This window comes from Rattus rattus, chromosome 8 (genome assembly GCF_011064425.1).
Source record: "Rattus rattus isolate New Zealand chromosome 8, Rrattus_CSIRO_v1, whole genome shotgun sequence".
Taxonomy (NCBI): domain Eukaryota; kingdom Metazoa; phylum Chordata; class Mammalia; order Rodentia; family Muridae; genus Rattus; species Rattus rattus.
Genome location: NC_046161.1, coordinates 67,801,559 through 67,818,003, shown reverse-complemented (window position 1 = coordinate 67,818,003; position 16,445 = coordinate 67,801,559). Strand labels below are relative to the sequence as shown.

The 16,445-nt window shown below is 38.0% G+C and overlaps 1 protein-coding gene across 1 annotated transcript in view; it reads left to right on the top strand.

The window, feature by feature from the left end:
• The window catches only part of Unc13c (unc-13 homolog C), a 443,880-nt gene extending 439,971 nt beyond the window's left edge, over positions 1-3,909 (top strand). Inside the window, exon 32 of the mRNA XM_032910033.1 lies at positions 2,166-3,909. Coding sequence (XP_032765924.1) covers positions 2,166-2,451 — 286 coding nt within the window. The 3' untranslated portion in view covers positions 2,452-3,909. The remainder of the gene's footprint in view (positions 1-2,165) is intronic.
• The last annotated feature ends 12,536 nt before the right edge of the window (positions 3,910-16,445 follow it).

Here is a 16,445-nt window from a genome sequence, read left to right as displayed (position 1 = left end):
GAGGGGACGGTTAAATAGCTTGGTGAAGCCCTCACTTGAAAGTATAATTAATTTTTAGTTCTTGAGGAGGGGGATCTAGAGAGTTTTTCCAAATGAAGGGGCAAATAGCAAATATGTGTCTTTAAACGGTGGTGTTGGTTGTATAGGGAAACCAGACCAAGTATAGGATGATACCCTTTATGTACCTTTCCATGGCAATAGTCCAGGCAGGAGATAGAATAGTTACTAGCTAGAGGGAAAGACCAATGAACATTCTGAGTGTGAGGGAAGAATTTACATCTGTAGAACACAAGCCTTCATGACAATTGAGACCAACTTCACAAACGTGTCTATACAGGAGGACTGTGAGGTATCTGAAAGCTAGGCATGGAGGGACATCACCAAAGTTGGGGTAGTAAAAATTTCTTAGTTCCCTTCTGAGAAGCAACGACCTTCCATGGAGGGAAACGGCCCACTCAAGGCAGGCATAAGAGGAAAACAATGTAGCAAAGACCCACTCTTACTAATGTCCTTATAATCCACCACCTGCTGGGAGGTAGAATGTGGCAAACGCTAGCATTGCAGTGCCATGTGTCAGTAGTCCATTGTGAGGTGAAGGGTGGAAGCATAACCCAGGTCTGAGGCATGACCCCCTAGGTCAGGTGACAATGACGGCAAGAATTATTTTTTAAGTATATGCATTTGGAGATCCCTTGGCATATTAAGAAGATATATCAAATACATAATTAGTTAAGTTGGCAATTTTCTCCCTAATAATCTTAATCCTATAAGTCTAAATGAGCTGACCTAGTGATGCATAAAAAATAAATAAGTAAATAGAACAGAGCCCAAAAGACTTCCACACAAACATCCCCTTTAAAGTGCCATGCTTTTACAAACTCACTCACTTTGGGCACACACCTTTAATTCCAGCATGCAGAGGCAGGTGGATCTGTGAGTTCAAGACCAGCTCAGTCTCCTAGTAAGTTCCCAGCCAGCCAAGGCTATGTTGTGAGCTCCTGTCTCCTGCCCATATGTATTAAGAACCCCAATAACCAGAGTGCTACTAACAAACCAGCTCACAGGACGGTAACCTTCCAACTTCAAGCCACACAAGAACCTTGATCTAATTTTAACATCTACAACATCTACTTTCTGGAAATCGCTTGGGCAAAGTTTCAGCTATAATATCAGAAGGCACCATAACCAATGTTCTTGGGAAGGCCATCATGTTTAACACATACAGTCACTCCTGTCTTGCTTTGTCTTTTTATTTTTTACTCATCAGAATACCATAATCTTGCCTGTTTTGTACGATCTCAATTCGCCTCTAAACAAATACCCAAATGTTACCTGTAGACAAACATCTGGCTACATAAAGTGCCTAGAAGTAGAAATAGCGTTCGAAACAGGATTTTGAAACTTGCTACTGGTGACAAACAGATGAGTATTCTTTAGAAAGATGGGAATATCTGATTGATTAAAACAAGGGCTAGAGGAAAAATATTCCTGCATCCCACCCTTTACCTCCCTAACATGCCATTGTATATAGCACACTGTCCTTGGCTGTACTAGTACAGGCTCACTGTTATCAGAGGGAAGAATTACCACTGCAGTGCCAGCCCCTGCTGAAACTGACGTACCCTGGAGATATGCCTCAATTATACATCTTAGGAATGTCTGTTCTCTCGAGAAAAGGCTCCTGGATAGAGAAGCTTCTCTGGGAGTCAGAGGTAAATACCCTTAGTAGCTGACAAAGAAACGGCACATATATTCTTCCAACACTATCCCTTACCCAGGTTCTATTGTGATTATTAATCAAGAGCCTCTGTATCTAATAACTAAATACAGCATACTATTTCATTTGCCAACCCTACTTGATACACTTACCATCAATGAGGTAAGTAGGAACAGATACCCCAGGACATCTATAAGTGTAGCTCAGAACATTGTAGAGGATGATGTCAAAAAAGTCTGCTGCATCTGCAATAAAGATCATTTTTATATCTAAGGGAAAGTATGTATTTGATTTCCAAGCAATATTTATCTAACAATGCTCTAATATGTAAATAAACAGAGTTGATATAATACTCTGGCCATATAGCAAGCTATATGTGAAGTTTAACAGTATTTCAGCACCACGAGTAGAAGTTTGACTCATTTTATGTCTTTAATTTATTATACAGCATTCTGGGTAATGAGAACCGCCCAGGAGCCTATGAACTTCACCTCTCAGTTAAGGACTACTGCTTTGCCCGAGAAGATCGAATAATTGGAATGACAGTCATTCAGTTACAGAATATAGCAGAGAAAGGGAGCTACGGGGCATGGTACCCTCTCCTGAAAAATCTCTCTATGGATGAAACTGGTTTAACCATCCTTCGAATACTCTCTCAGAGAACCAGTGATGATGTCGCTAAAGAGTTTGTGAGACTTAAGTCTGAAACGAGGTCTATTGAAGAGAGTGCCTGAAACATAGACTTCCAAATACTATCTTTGAGAATTCATAAACTCCCATTGTGTGACCCTTACATGCATGTGAAAATACATGGGAATGTTTAAACCCACTGCGTTTTGATGTTTGCCAGTAATCAATCACAATGTCTACAATGTATGTGTAAAACTTTTATACCAGTTCTGGTCTTTGAGAAATAAATGTTCCATGAAGTGCCAAAATTATGATGTAAAGTGAAATATCAAGGTAATCTTTTACAATGTTCTTCTCATTACCAATTTCTTCTCCACGGAGAAAAACTAAAAACCATTCTTGAGTTTGTCCATTGGTTGTCTTTGTTAGATTAATTTAGAGTGACCTATCAGAAAGCATTTTTGACTGAACTTTTTCTGTTCCGTTTAGCCTTACCTTATTGTAGACACCCTGCAGATCCAGTTTTCTACCACACTTAGAAATGCAGCAACTTCTAGAAAGTTTGTAATTTTATAGTTGCAGATATATTGTGATGATTTTTGCATACAAATTACAATAGAAAAGGTGGGAAATATTTTATGCTGACCAGTTCCTAACCTTTCTAAAATATCACTGTGAAGAAATGCTCTCGAGGCAAAACTTACACAAAGCAATGCTAAATAGTTTGTTAATGGTTACTACATTGATGAAACTGTGTTCTTTAAAACTGCCAAGCCCCACCCCCATCACATTTGTAATTTTAAAAAGAAGAAAAGAAAAAAAAAAGGTAACCTGATGCATTTGCCATGTAGCATTATGTCTCAGCTTTACCCTGATTCATTCTTTGGAAAGTCATGGAATGCAAGAACTGTTTAACTTTCCTTTGATAAGCAACTTGTTGGAAGGAAAATACTAACAATATACTTATGACTACTTCACTCTACTACCAGATGTTTCTTTTAAAGATATTCAATGATTTATGCTGAATGCAGCACTACGATAGATTGCAAAAAAAAAACCCAAAAACTCACAACTTCATATATATTTAGGAGGGAAAAATGTAAAATAAAATCAAAGTCAATGACTCATGATTTTGTAACTCGTCTTCTTTATATGCCCCAAATGCTACTTGGTTACAGATACTTGCATTGTCTGGATTTTGTTTATGATTTGACTTTCCAGAGTCTGTATCTAAATATTTGGCTGCAGAACATCACTTTGTCATTGTAACTTACAGCCACAGCTGTGAGGAGACTCCCCATGTGCCCAGGATCAAGACGCTGTTACATTGTTGACTGTGTTATGCAAACATGCTGGTTTAGTATGTGAGGAGCAGAAGCGATTTAGTGCCATCTCTCTCAACCATTCTGCTTCTGGATCTGAAAACACACAAGCTGGTGAGATTGGCTAATTTGTGTTCGATCTTAGGCGACTGCTTTGTTAATGACTTTTCCAAATGCCTAGTATGATGCAATTGCTGGCATATGCATTAATAAATGGATGTGTATTGAGCTCATGAAACACTTTTGGTTGTTTTGCCTACTTCTTTCATTACCTAATAATGATAAAACACTAGTAATATGATATTAATATTCACTCAGTATGTGAGGACATAGACAACTGTATATTGTAAGATAATGCATTGAAAGTAGGAAGAGGTAATCTAATGACCCTGTACGGGTTGTGGGACAGTGTTAAACCTATGAAGAAGATTTACTGTTAGATATATTCAAGGCAGCAGCATTATTAAAGAAAAGCTTTGGTTATTATCAATGGTCATTTTAGTAGGTAATGGATTTATTAGATTTAGTCATGATAGTAGGAGTTCATTAATGTTAGAATGTGAAACACTGGTCAGAACACAGCTACACAGATCAGTTCACAGAAACGATGAGCAAAGGATGTTGCTTATATTAACTAGATCACTTTGTTTTGTCTTATTTAAATATGTGTACATGTGGGTCTATGTATGCTCACGTGGGTCTATGTATGCTCACATGAGTGTGAATGCTCATGGAGTCCAGAAGAAGGGAACAGATGCCCTGGAGCTGGAGTTACAGGCAGTTGTGAACTGTCTGACCTAAGAACTGATCCAAGTCCTTCAGAAGAACAGCAAATGCTCTTAACCACTGAGCTATCCTTCTTGCCCCTCCTTCCACCTTTAACTATATACACACTGTACGTTAAACGTTAGAGTAGTAGTGTGAATTCAGGCTAGTTTTTACTATCATAAAGCACAGATACTAACTTTGAAGTGGTTATAACTTCAGTTCCTCATAGCTTCTTCCTCCAAAGGCAGCTGTGTTTCTGTTATCCTCGTATTTTTATGATCATACACAAGGTCTAGTTTATTGTGATCTGTCAACTCAGTGGCTCCAGAGTTGTGTGGCAGTTTATTCGTGTCACTTCAGATAAAATACACAAATGCCAAATCCTGCCACTCATGTGCAGGTAGACCTCATATTTCAAGTACCTAAAATCTGTAAAATATTGAAAGGAAAAATATTGAAAACCTTAATGTAGCAGTCACCATTCAAGGGCATTCAGATTAATTATTTAAGGCAATCAATAAGATATCCCAGACATAGCCTACACAAAGTCATTCCCTTCTGAATTACTTTATAGGGTAACACAACTTTAAATAAACCACATTTATAAGTGACAATCCCAGCTTAATGTCTTCCATTTTGATCTCACTTTAATGCTTGAAAGGATAGCTATTTTATTCTTTTAATATCTCAAAATTAATAAATGACTATACAACCTAGCCTTTCTATGGACTAATTCAGCACCTTTATTCTTTACACTCAAATAATGAAGCACAATCATATTTATAGGAAACTTAGGAACATACATGGGTAGGTCTGATTCTCCCTTCACCACATGGACGGTTCCTGAGCACGCAGGACTCCCTGCAATTCAGGATTGACCTGTGTTGACACTCACTCGACTCACCTTTGAAGCAAGTCCTTGAAGCTCAGGCATCTCTGGTCAGTAGTCTCTCTGGTTCAAGCTTCCAATGTTTGACAGGCTCAAAATCTATGATATGAGACAGGGAAGAAGAGAGATTCCCACTATTAATATATATTGATTTTAAATCCCTTTTATTTTTAATTTGCAGCAAGTTTACAAGGTTACATAGGCCCACTTTTTATTTGTAGATCATTTTTCCCATTTGTATACACAATGATTTTAAAAATCCACATATTGTTATTTTATTCAAGAATTTGATTAATCATTGGTCTATCAATGGAATGATAGGAAAAGAATGTATGTATATAACTGTGGACTGCTTTAGAAACAGAAGGAAATTTTATTATTTGTGACTGTGTGTGTGTGTGTGTGTGTGTGTGTGTGTGTGTGTGTGTGTGTGAAGGTTAATTGAGAAAAGCCATGCACAGAGAGAAACAGTGAGTGTGCTTACTCACACCCACAATTTGAGAGAGTTGAATCCATGGAATGGAGAACAAAATAATGGCCACCAGATGCTAAGGAATGGGAGTTCAAAGGATACAAAATATGAGTTAGGAGAAAGAAACCCAGGAGATCTATTGTATACTATAGTTGATCAAACTGCACTTGAGACTTAAAAATTGAAAAGTAAAGACCTTTTACTGTTTTGGCACACTGAAAATAGTTTGTGAGGCCACACATGTATTCAAAACCTTGATTTGGAAATTTGACATATATCAAAACTCATGTTGTACCCTATAATTTTACTTGTCATAAAGAAAATATGTATCAAACTTACATAATTGAAAATATTTCAATTTATAATATGGAGATAGCATTTTTAGAAATTACCTTAATGCCAATAAAAATGCTTTAGTATTTTAGAATGTAAACTAAGCAAGCTAAATGTTTTTAAATATTAGCACTCAGATTTGGACTGGAGAGGCTGGAGCTCATTAACTCATGAGCCAGAGAGAAAGAAGAAGGATAAAGAGAAAGTCATGCATACACACAAACACTAGACTGGGTGCGACTATCTGTTTCATCTATTTCACAAGTGCATATGCATACTTACATATATGTATATGTACGTATGTACAAACATACAGACAGATATATATAGAGAGAGATAAATAGATAGATACTTATACACAAACACACACACACACACACACACACACACACACACACACAGAGGAAGGAGCAGATCCCAGGCACACTTTATTTTTCTCAGTTTCTTATACCTTCTTAGACAATAGTTCTTTTTAAAACTACCTCACAGATACAATGTTACACAAAAGGGAGTCACAGAAGGATGACCATAGTAAGCTCAAAGCAGTGTTCCACTCTATAAGCTCATTATAAGTTCAAGGCAATAGTTTCACATGGCCTTGCTTTTCATAGTGCACACCTGTGGCCTCATCCTTGGGCCTGACCTAGAATGAATGGTTTTCTTTGATCACAAATCCATTCCAAGCCTATTTTTCTTCTTAGTGAAATTTATGAAAGCTCATTGTACTCATTATGCTACCTTTACTTACTATTCTATGCAGAGTGGGCACGTTTTAATATTGATTCTAACTGTATAATATCTTTCTGGCAAAAGAACTAAAACCATCTCTTTAAACTTTTTTCCCAACATTATTTGAATCAAATAAGGAATTCTATAAATTCATTATTCAGTATAAACAGTGTTAATTCATGAACATTCATATGTTGATCTGCAGGAAGTTATCAATAGGGTGAGCTAATGCCCAGGAATCACTAGGTATGTAATCATGGCAGGAAAGGCAGATCAGGTACAAGAAGCAATCCTGGACAAAGTCTCTGGGCTCCACACCTCTCAGAGCACACTCATCCTCATCGCAGCCATGAAAAATGGTGGGCCATCTCCAGAAAACTCACTTGCTTACCATAATCTTTCCTACATGACTTGTGCCACTGAACAGATTATATTTGTGAATAAACATGCATGAATATATACATATTTTCATGCTATGCAATAAAATACAGATCAGGAATTTGGAGGAGAATGAGAAAAGGGTATATGGAAACATTCAGAGGGAGAAATTAAACTATAATCCCAAATTAAATTAAACTGTGTGTACCTATGTGTGTGCCTGTGTGCCTGTGTATATATATGCACACATGAGTACAAAGGCTTGCAGAGGCCAGAGGTGTCATATTTCCTGGAGCTAGAGTTATAGATAATAGTGAACTATTCTACATAGGTGCTGGGAACCAAACTTGGATCTATTGTAGAGCAAGACAGCGCACTCTTAACCACTGAGCCACCTCTCCCACCCCAGAGGAAATTATTCATGCTAACATAGAATTCAATACACAAAACATGTAATTATCAGTGACACAAGAGTAATTAAAGGTACTTTGTTTTATGTTCAAGGGCAATTTGTTAACAATTAAATCCCTTACATATCAGGGGATGAACTCATGTACTAAATATTTTTACTAAATTGAATATAAAAACAGTATTGATACTAGTTTGGTCCTTCAGTTTTATGATGAGGTCATGGTTATCTATTTCACAGCTTTTCCTCATAACCCAGATAAAGCATATGTGTTAGTCATTATGTATTCAATGTGGTGCAACAGTTACTTTACATCAAAACCAAACATAACTATACAGTTGCTCTAGGTTGAGCTGTAACTCAGAATAAAAGTGTATCCAAATTCATACTATATCATCATATTGAAGAGATAAGGAAGGTCACTAGACAAGAAAACAATTCATTGCGAGATTTAATTGTAAATATGGCTGCACCAAATATTGGGGCTTTCAATTTGTAAAGCAAACAATAAAGGTTATAAAAAGTCAGATAAGCCCTCATACAACAAGAGGAGATTTAAATACCTAAGTTCTTGTATCTTACCAGATTATACTAAAAAAAAAAAGAAGAGGGGAGTCAACTACAAGAGTAACCATAGAAACTATGCAAATTATTGAATAGTGGTCAATACATTTTTTAATGAATATGGAATGACTTTTAAAAACCAGGAAAGAAAATTGTAATTTCAAAGAATCAAAGTAACTTGGTAGCACAGCCTACCCAAATGATCAGGTGCAGCTAAGGCAGGTCCAGGAGGGAAACTTAAAGTTGTGGGGACTTACTTAAAAATACCAGAACTGTCCCAAATAAACAACTTAATGATGGGCCTTAAGACTCTAGAAATCCAAGAAGACCAAACACAGTACAGCAATAATTAGACAGGTTAAGGACAGAGGTGAGTCTAAAAGAGCAACCCTTAGAATTAAGAAAACAAGAAATTGGTTCTTTAGGGAAATAAGACAGACAAATTAACAAAAAGAAAGATAAGATACAAAATTAATAAAAATATAGATTAAAAGGGAGCAGAAAACACTAGTGAAAGCCAGATTACTAGGGAACAAACTTTTTTTTTAATTTATTTACTTTTTATTTATGTGATGAGTACACTGCAGCTGTCTTCAGACACACCAGAAGAGGGCATCGGATCCCATTGGAGATGGTTGTGAGCCACCATGTGGTTGCTGGGAATTGAACTCAGGACCTCTGGAAGAGCACAGTGCTCCTAACAACTGAACCATCTCTCCAGACTGGGAACAAACTTTTTAAAAGTCGACCACATAACCCAACAAGAGGCAGCCAACAGAAAACCAACTCAACAGAGTCTGTGGAGGTTCTTTGTCTGGGCTTTTTTTTTTTTTAATTTTGTTTTATTTTATTTTAATTTTTTACCCTATACATTTGCATATGTACTGTGGGTTTTGGTTTGTGTTTTGATGGGATTCTTGAGTGTGTCTTTGCCTCTATGTTTCTTGTGTCTTTTCCTGAGCTTGTTTCCTTCTGTTTGTTTGTTTTTCCCTATTCCAATTTGTTTGCTTTTGCTTTATCTTATTTTATTTTTGTATTGTCCTTTAGATGCTTATTAGTTTTCTACTGAGATACAGAATGGATGGGAGGGGAAGTGGGAAGAAACTAGGAGGACTAGGGAAAGGAGAATAGTCATCGGAATATACTGTATGAAAACAAAATATATTTTAACTAAGGAAAAATAAATGAAAAAAATATTTAGTCTAAGACAAAGATACATGATCTGACCACTTGAAAGTAACATATAAAATTAAGTATGTTAAAATAATTGCAATGAGTGGGGTGAGGAATGGAAAATGAAGATTTGGGGAAATTGAAATCCCAATATGGCTGTCTGAACAAGACCGGTACAATGATGATATCAGTTGACATGCCAGCATGGCAAGGGCATTCCTACACCTGGATGAAGAGCTACAAGTGATCCAGTTGCATCCAGGGACATGGATGCCCCATTTCAAATGGTCATCCCTGGATACATGTTCATGTGACATGCAACATTCAATAGACTCTACATTATACATAACTGTATACATATACAAACATATAAACATATATGCATATATATGTATATGTAACGATAGTTAAAGAAGAGCTCATGAATTTGGGAGAAGGGAAACACAGGAGGTGTTAGGAGAGAGAGGGAATAGCAGGAATGATACAAATGAAGTGCTTATAAATAAATTTCTCATTTTTTAAAAAAAATTAAATAAATTTAAATATTTTAGAAAGTAGATATGTCTAAAAGCAGAACAAATTACTCCTCATCCCTTCTATGAAACTGTATTTGAGTCACAAGAAAAATCCTAGGCTTGAGAGCCCTATTTAAAAAAAAAAAACAGGGGTTAGGGATTTAGCTCAGTGGTTAGAGCGCTTGCCTAGGAAGCGCAAGGCCCTGGGTTCGGTCCCCAGCTCCAAAAAAAAAAAAAAAAAAAACATATCAAACTGAACCAGTGGCATTTTAATTTTAAGATTAATGCTCTTAGAAAATGGCTTAATCACAAAAGCTCCAGCAAATAGTCTTCCTCTCAAAGTTGAGCTAATTCTAAACCCTATAAAGTGTAATGGCTTTCTTAAACACTTTTATTTGGCAATTTTTTCAAATGTCACAGAAGCACATTCCAAGGATTCATGGAGTTTTAATCCCATGATTCATCTCTTCCGCTGTAGAGTTTATCATGGCAGTGTAGAAAGAGGATAGGGACAAAACCAGATTGTCACTGTTCAGTTCTTACTGTTGCCATGGTTAGCACAGCACAGTACTTAGCAATGTTATATTAGTTTTTAAATTATTTTTGAAACAAATGTTACTTAAAAATTGCTTATTTTCATTGTCATTGTTTAATGCAAAATGAAATACTCAGTTGCAATAAGAGAAAATATACTTTTTTGCTCAAAATTATTTCATAGTCCTTTTATTCATAACACCAAACTAAAGATAACTATTTGTGAAACATTTTGTAGCATTTACTTCCTCAAATTAGACAGTAAAGAGACCCCCCGGGGGCACTTCACCGTCATTCATATTTACACCTTCAATTACCATCTTCCTCAAGGACCACAAAACTTTGTACCTCTTGGTTCTGACTATTTCTAGGGGTCCTCAGCATCCACATCCACCCGGTTACCCATATTCCAACGTAGAAGACTAAAGCGCTGTGCCAAACTGAGGTCCCCAGCTTGTCTTCCAGCCTGACACCTGATGTCTTTCCTTGCAAAGAAGTCACCTTCCCGTGAAATCAGCAGGCCCAAAGCTTAGTGGTGCTGTAGGACAGGCTGTCTTCTCAAACCCAGACTACAGCCAAAATGTCTCTATTTAACTGTACGGGATACCTCTCAGACCTGCCTAAATTACTAACTCTCCACGCTTCTGTGCTACTCCCAAAGCCTTCGCACTTTCAACTCAAATCCCCACAGCCCTTCCTCCAATTCACTGTACAATTTTGCTGCTGAATATGTCTTTCTAAAACATCAGTCTCGTCATTGCTTAAATACTAACGTAGCAGCTTCTTATTGTCTCAGTAACAAGAACTAAACTCCACCAGAACAGGAACACCCGGTGACCCCGGGCCCCTCTCCATATTCTTCCTGTTCATCAAGTGCGCCTCCTCTCACTCACTCCCCCATTGAGGATCTCCCTATGGCTGCCCCCTCTGCTTGGAAGTTAATTTCCTCCATTGAATGCCACACTTCCTCTCATTTAATTTCTCCTTAGGTTTGAGATCGCGTCACAAATCCTCTTTAAAGAGGAAACTTTACCCATTAACTGACCATAGTTTCCTCTTTAAATGTCTGTTATGTTTCTGATAGCACTAAATAGCAGTGGCAATTATACATATGTGTGAATGTTTAGTTAATATTTATCTGTATGTTGTGTCACCAAGTCTGCATGCAATGCATTGAAAGCTAGATTAGCTCTGCTCTGCTCCTTGGGTGTTTCAATATACTACCCACAATCCCCCTGGATGCTGAAGAGTTAGAACTGGGTGCTCTCCCCCGATACAGAACTTAGCACAATGTACAGCCGATATAGATGTCTGTGGAGAAATATATGTATGCAAATATATTTACATATACATGTTCCATATACGTCTACATGTATAATGGAGTAGTAAGTGAAAAAGGAACACATTTCAAAATATGAGTAGGTCGGATCATTTTATTTCCTTCACTGTTTTATGCTTCCCATCTCCTAAAAGTAGGAAACAATAAAAGTAACAGTTTTAAAGGGTACATTATTTTTCAGTTTAGAATGGCTCAGAACAAACAGACTCTACCAAGATCAACCAGCCTACCCTTTCAAAGTTGGATGGCAGTAGCCTGTCCAAACGCAAAGCTTTCCCAGAAAAACTACCAAGCAACGGAAAGGGCCTTGGAAACTTTTCCTAGTATGATAAACCTGTTAGCCCACACCTTATCTAGAAACAAGCAACTGTCATTCATCACCAAGCAAGACCTCAGTATCTGTATCCTAGGAACCCATCTCCACCAACATCACTATGAAACTGAAGAAAAAGGCAGGGCTGGGGGTAAAGTGCACGCGCTGCCTTTGCAAAGGAACTGAGTTCAGTTCCCAGGAGCCATATCTGGTGGTTCAGAGCCACCTATAACCCCAGTGCCAGGAAGACCTGACATTTCTAGCCTCCAGTCACTTGGCATACATAATTTTAATCAAGTATCTTTTAAAACGAAATAAGGTGGGCAACGGTGGCACACACCTTTAATCCTAGCACTCAGGCAAGCAGCCTGAGTTTGCAACCAGCCTGGTCTGCAAGTTCCAGGACAGCCAGGGCTACATAGAGAAACTGTGCTTGAAACAAACAACAACGGACTGGAGAAATGGTTAAGAGAACTGACTGCTCTTCCAGAGGTCCTGAGTTCAAATCCCAGTAACCGCATGATGGCTCACAACCATCTGTTATGCGATCTGATGCCCTCTTCTGGTGTGTCTGAAGAAGTGTACATATAGTAAATAAATAAATATTATTTAAAAATCAACACGGTTGGGGGAGTGGAGAATAAGACTCTTTCTAGACTTGAAGAAGCAGTAGAGCTTCACTCTACAGTGAAGAGACTCACATATAGTCCAAGTGTCATACACAAGAGCGCTCATCCCCTGCAGGACGTAAGGACCGTTATGGAAGAAGTGGTGGAAAGAATGTGAGAACTGGAAGACGGGGAGAGCTGCTATAAAATGCTGTCTTCTGGACATGATTTGACCTAGTGACCTCAGAGAACATAGACCTGGGAAGGGTTTAAGTAAGATATTCATAAACTATGAATCCTGAGATAATCTCTAAATGCTGTGTATACGGGATTGGGCCCACGAACATGATGGAGGAGAGTTTAATGGTTGCTAGGGGAGGGGGTGTTACTGATAAGTTACCTATACCGCAGTAATCAACCTCCCACCTACAGATACAAGCATCCCTAAACTCAGAGGGCCATACTTACACACACACATAAAGATGCACACACATGCACACACGCACGCGTGCACACACACATAAACTACCCATAAGAACACATGCACACGTGCACACACACACACATACAAAGTCTTATGAAAGAAGGAGAGAAACTGGTTAGGAAGAAGGTCTCCCACAGGAGAGGAAGGAAGGATGAGAGAAGAAAATCTAGGGTGAAAAGTATATACATATACATACATACAAAACATTAATATAATTGTATGTAATACATTATATAGGATATCTCATTATATAGCTATATAATATATAATATATAATATCATGCATAATATATAATATATATTATATTGGTATGTGGTACATAGTATATAGTATATAGTATAATTGTATTATGTATAATATATACTATATATCATAATATAAAATATATGTAATTTAATATGTACAATTATGTAATATAATCTGATATGTGTTATATAATATGTAGGCATATAATGTATATTTTATATTATTATATAGTATATGTAATAAATATATAGGATATAATATGTCATTATATATAATACATAACATAGATATATTGAATAATAAGTACTTTTAAAAGCCTCAACCTAGGACACAGCTTCTAGGGATTATATCAATATTCATAGTTTAAATGCTGTCCAAGGGATGTGATTATTTTCACCACGTGTTCTCTCATATGTACATTCAAATAACCTGTTTTCTCTTCAATGGAGCTTCTGGCCTGAGAGTTTGTTGCTCATTTGACCATAATATGATACTGCTATAAAAGGCATCTACCTTACTCAGTAAGTGCTTTTACTGTGAACAAACAGTCTACATAATATTTTAATTTGGTTTTTAATTAGCACACAAGTTTATGTCTTTATGGGTTATAGTATGATGCAATTTACAAATGTATATTCTGCACAATAACTGAACCAAGCATTTAGCATATTTCTAAGTGCAGTTAATACAGTATTTAATCACGTGTGTTAGGGGAGAAAGGATCCCATGAGAATGCTCCTCATGTGGATACAAAGACTTGGGGGACTTTTTTTTTAATTTGTAGTTCTTATTATTAAACATAGTATGAGTTACTAAAACTCTTTCCAAAATTCCCATTAGTTACATGACTTCTTCTAGAAAACACTAATTGATTCAGGCAAATTTCTTTTTTCTTTGAGCATTGTGTAGGAGTAAATATCATTTATTTGCTCTAATTGCCATATGTTTGTTTAATTAGATAAATTAAAGCCTTTTATCATTTGGGGCTGATATTTCAAAACCACCTCTGCTAAGTATCTGCAGTCTCTCTTTGTCAGACAGAATGAAGATCACACAGGACAGGAGATGGAGGTGGGGGAAGGGCAGGAACTGGAGGACCTTCACACCTTATGTTTGGTGGGAGCAGCAGTGGAACCGTTTTAATCATTTTCAAATGCTGCATACTAGGCTCCTTCTGGAAGCATGACTACATATGGAGACTTGTCTTTGTAGCCAGAGTCCATGGACCCTAACGTTTTGGATTATCCTCTGCTCAGACAGCAAAGCGGTGAAGAGTGATCCAAACTGAGAGTAATATGGAGACCCAGGCTCAAATCCTGGCTCAGCATTAACCTTCACGTTTCCTGGATTGTGTCTTGTTGACAGGCAACAGAGAACCTAAGACACCAGAGAGGGAACTTCACAGAGACCCAACCTCAGATGCCAGCCCAACATTAACCCTGAATAATTGGTTCACCTGAATTCTAACTTCTACTCTGTTAAAGAGGATATAAAGAACTCATGAGAGTGTTAGGAGAAATGATTGGAAAGTATATGTAATATGTTACATATATTTTGTAATAAATTATTAATAAATATATGTGTAAAGATATATAATGCTCTGGTATACAGCAGGCACTCAATTAAGTACTAGTGCCCTTCTCCCACTTACAGAAAACTACATTTGAGTAATATTTAGGAAAGGAACTTTATGGAGTTGAAATGAGGATCCACACACTCGTGTGCACACACACTCGTGAATGCAGATCCCCATGCCAAAGGAGGGTACTGGATCACCCAGACCTGCAGTTACGTGTGGTGCTGGATGCTGAGAACCACACTCAGGTCCTCTGTAAGAATAGGAAGTGTTTCTAACCATTAAACCACTTCGTCAGCCCCCAAAGCAGGCTGAGGGTGGTGGTGGTGGTTGGTGGTAGTTGATGTTTGATTGGTTGATTGGCTGATTGATTGGTACTGGTAGTTCTAAGCATTAAACCTAGGGCACCTGTATGAAAGACAGGTACTTATCATTGAGCTTCAACCCCAACCCGCAGGTTCAGCTTTTACGTGGGTGCTGGGGATCCAAACTCAAATGTTTATGTGGCAGATACTTTCCTGAGTCATCTCTTCAACCCCGAACTGATTGAGTTGTCATGCCTCACGGAGGTTCTCAGCGCTAGCTCTGGTTTTTTCACATGTAATTAATGTTTGGATTACACAGAATACGATTCCATATCCGGGACAAAGCTCAGGGAGCTGCAACAGGCACTGTTCTTCCACAGCCTCTTTCTGCCCTCAGGCTGCGCCCTGACTGCTTAGGAGAGAGGGGCCATGCCTTTCACGGGGACAGCCGATTTCTGAATCATTCTGCACTCATGCTTCTTTGTTGACCCTACCAGTGAGGAATGCAGATCTCCCCACCTCGTAAGTACTGTTGCCTCTGATAAAGATGGACTTCAAAGCCCACAAAGGACTGTATAAATCATTCCACCTTCAGAAGCTTCTTCGGGCTGGTAAGCCCTGTGTAAATGCAGACTGACCAGATCACCCAGTGTTGTTAGGAAGCCATCTCCCAACCCATCACACAAGATGCCCCAAGGCCCTTCTCCTCAAAACAGTGTCTGTAATGGTCATGACACCCTCAGTTTTCATTGAGAGGAAAAGCAATTTTTCCACAGCTTTCAAATGTACTGATGATGTAAACATTTCTATGAACTGTTTTTTTTTTTTTTTTTTAAAAAGATGTCTGAGTTGAAATTTACTTCAATTCTGGGCTGAGCCTGCCTCCCTTTGCCTTATCCCTTTTCTTTGGTTGGCTAATACCCATTCCCACCCATTAAGCTCAGTGATCCCCTTTTTACAGGGAGCCTTACCATCCCCTTCCCATCCTCCCATCCCCACATACACACATATCCTCTGAGAACCCACGCACCTGCCTACGTACCTATTTCTCCCACCAAACCTCTGCACCCCAAGGCTTAGAATAGCTCTCTGTGCCTTTGATCTTGAGAACAAACATCAAGATAAAGTGATTCCCATGAG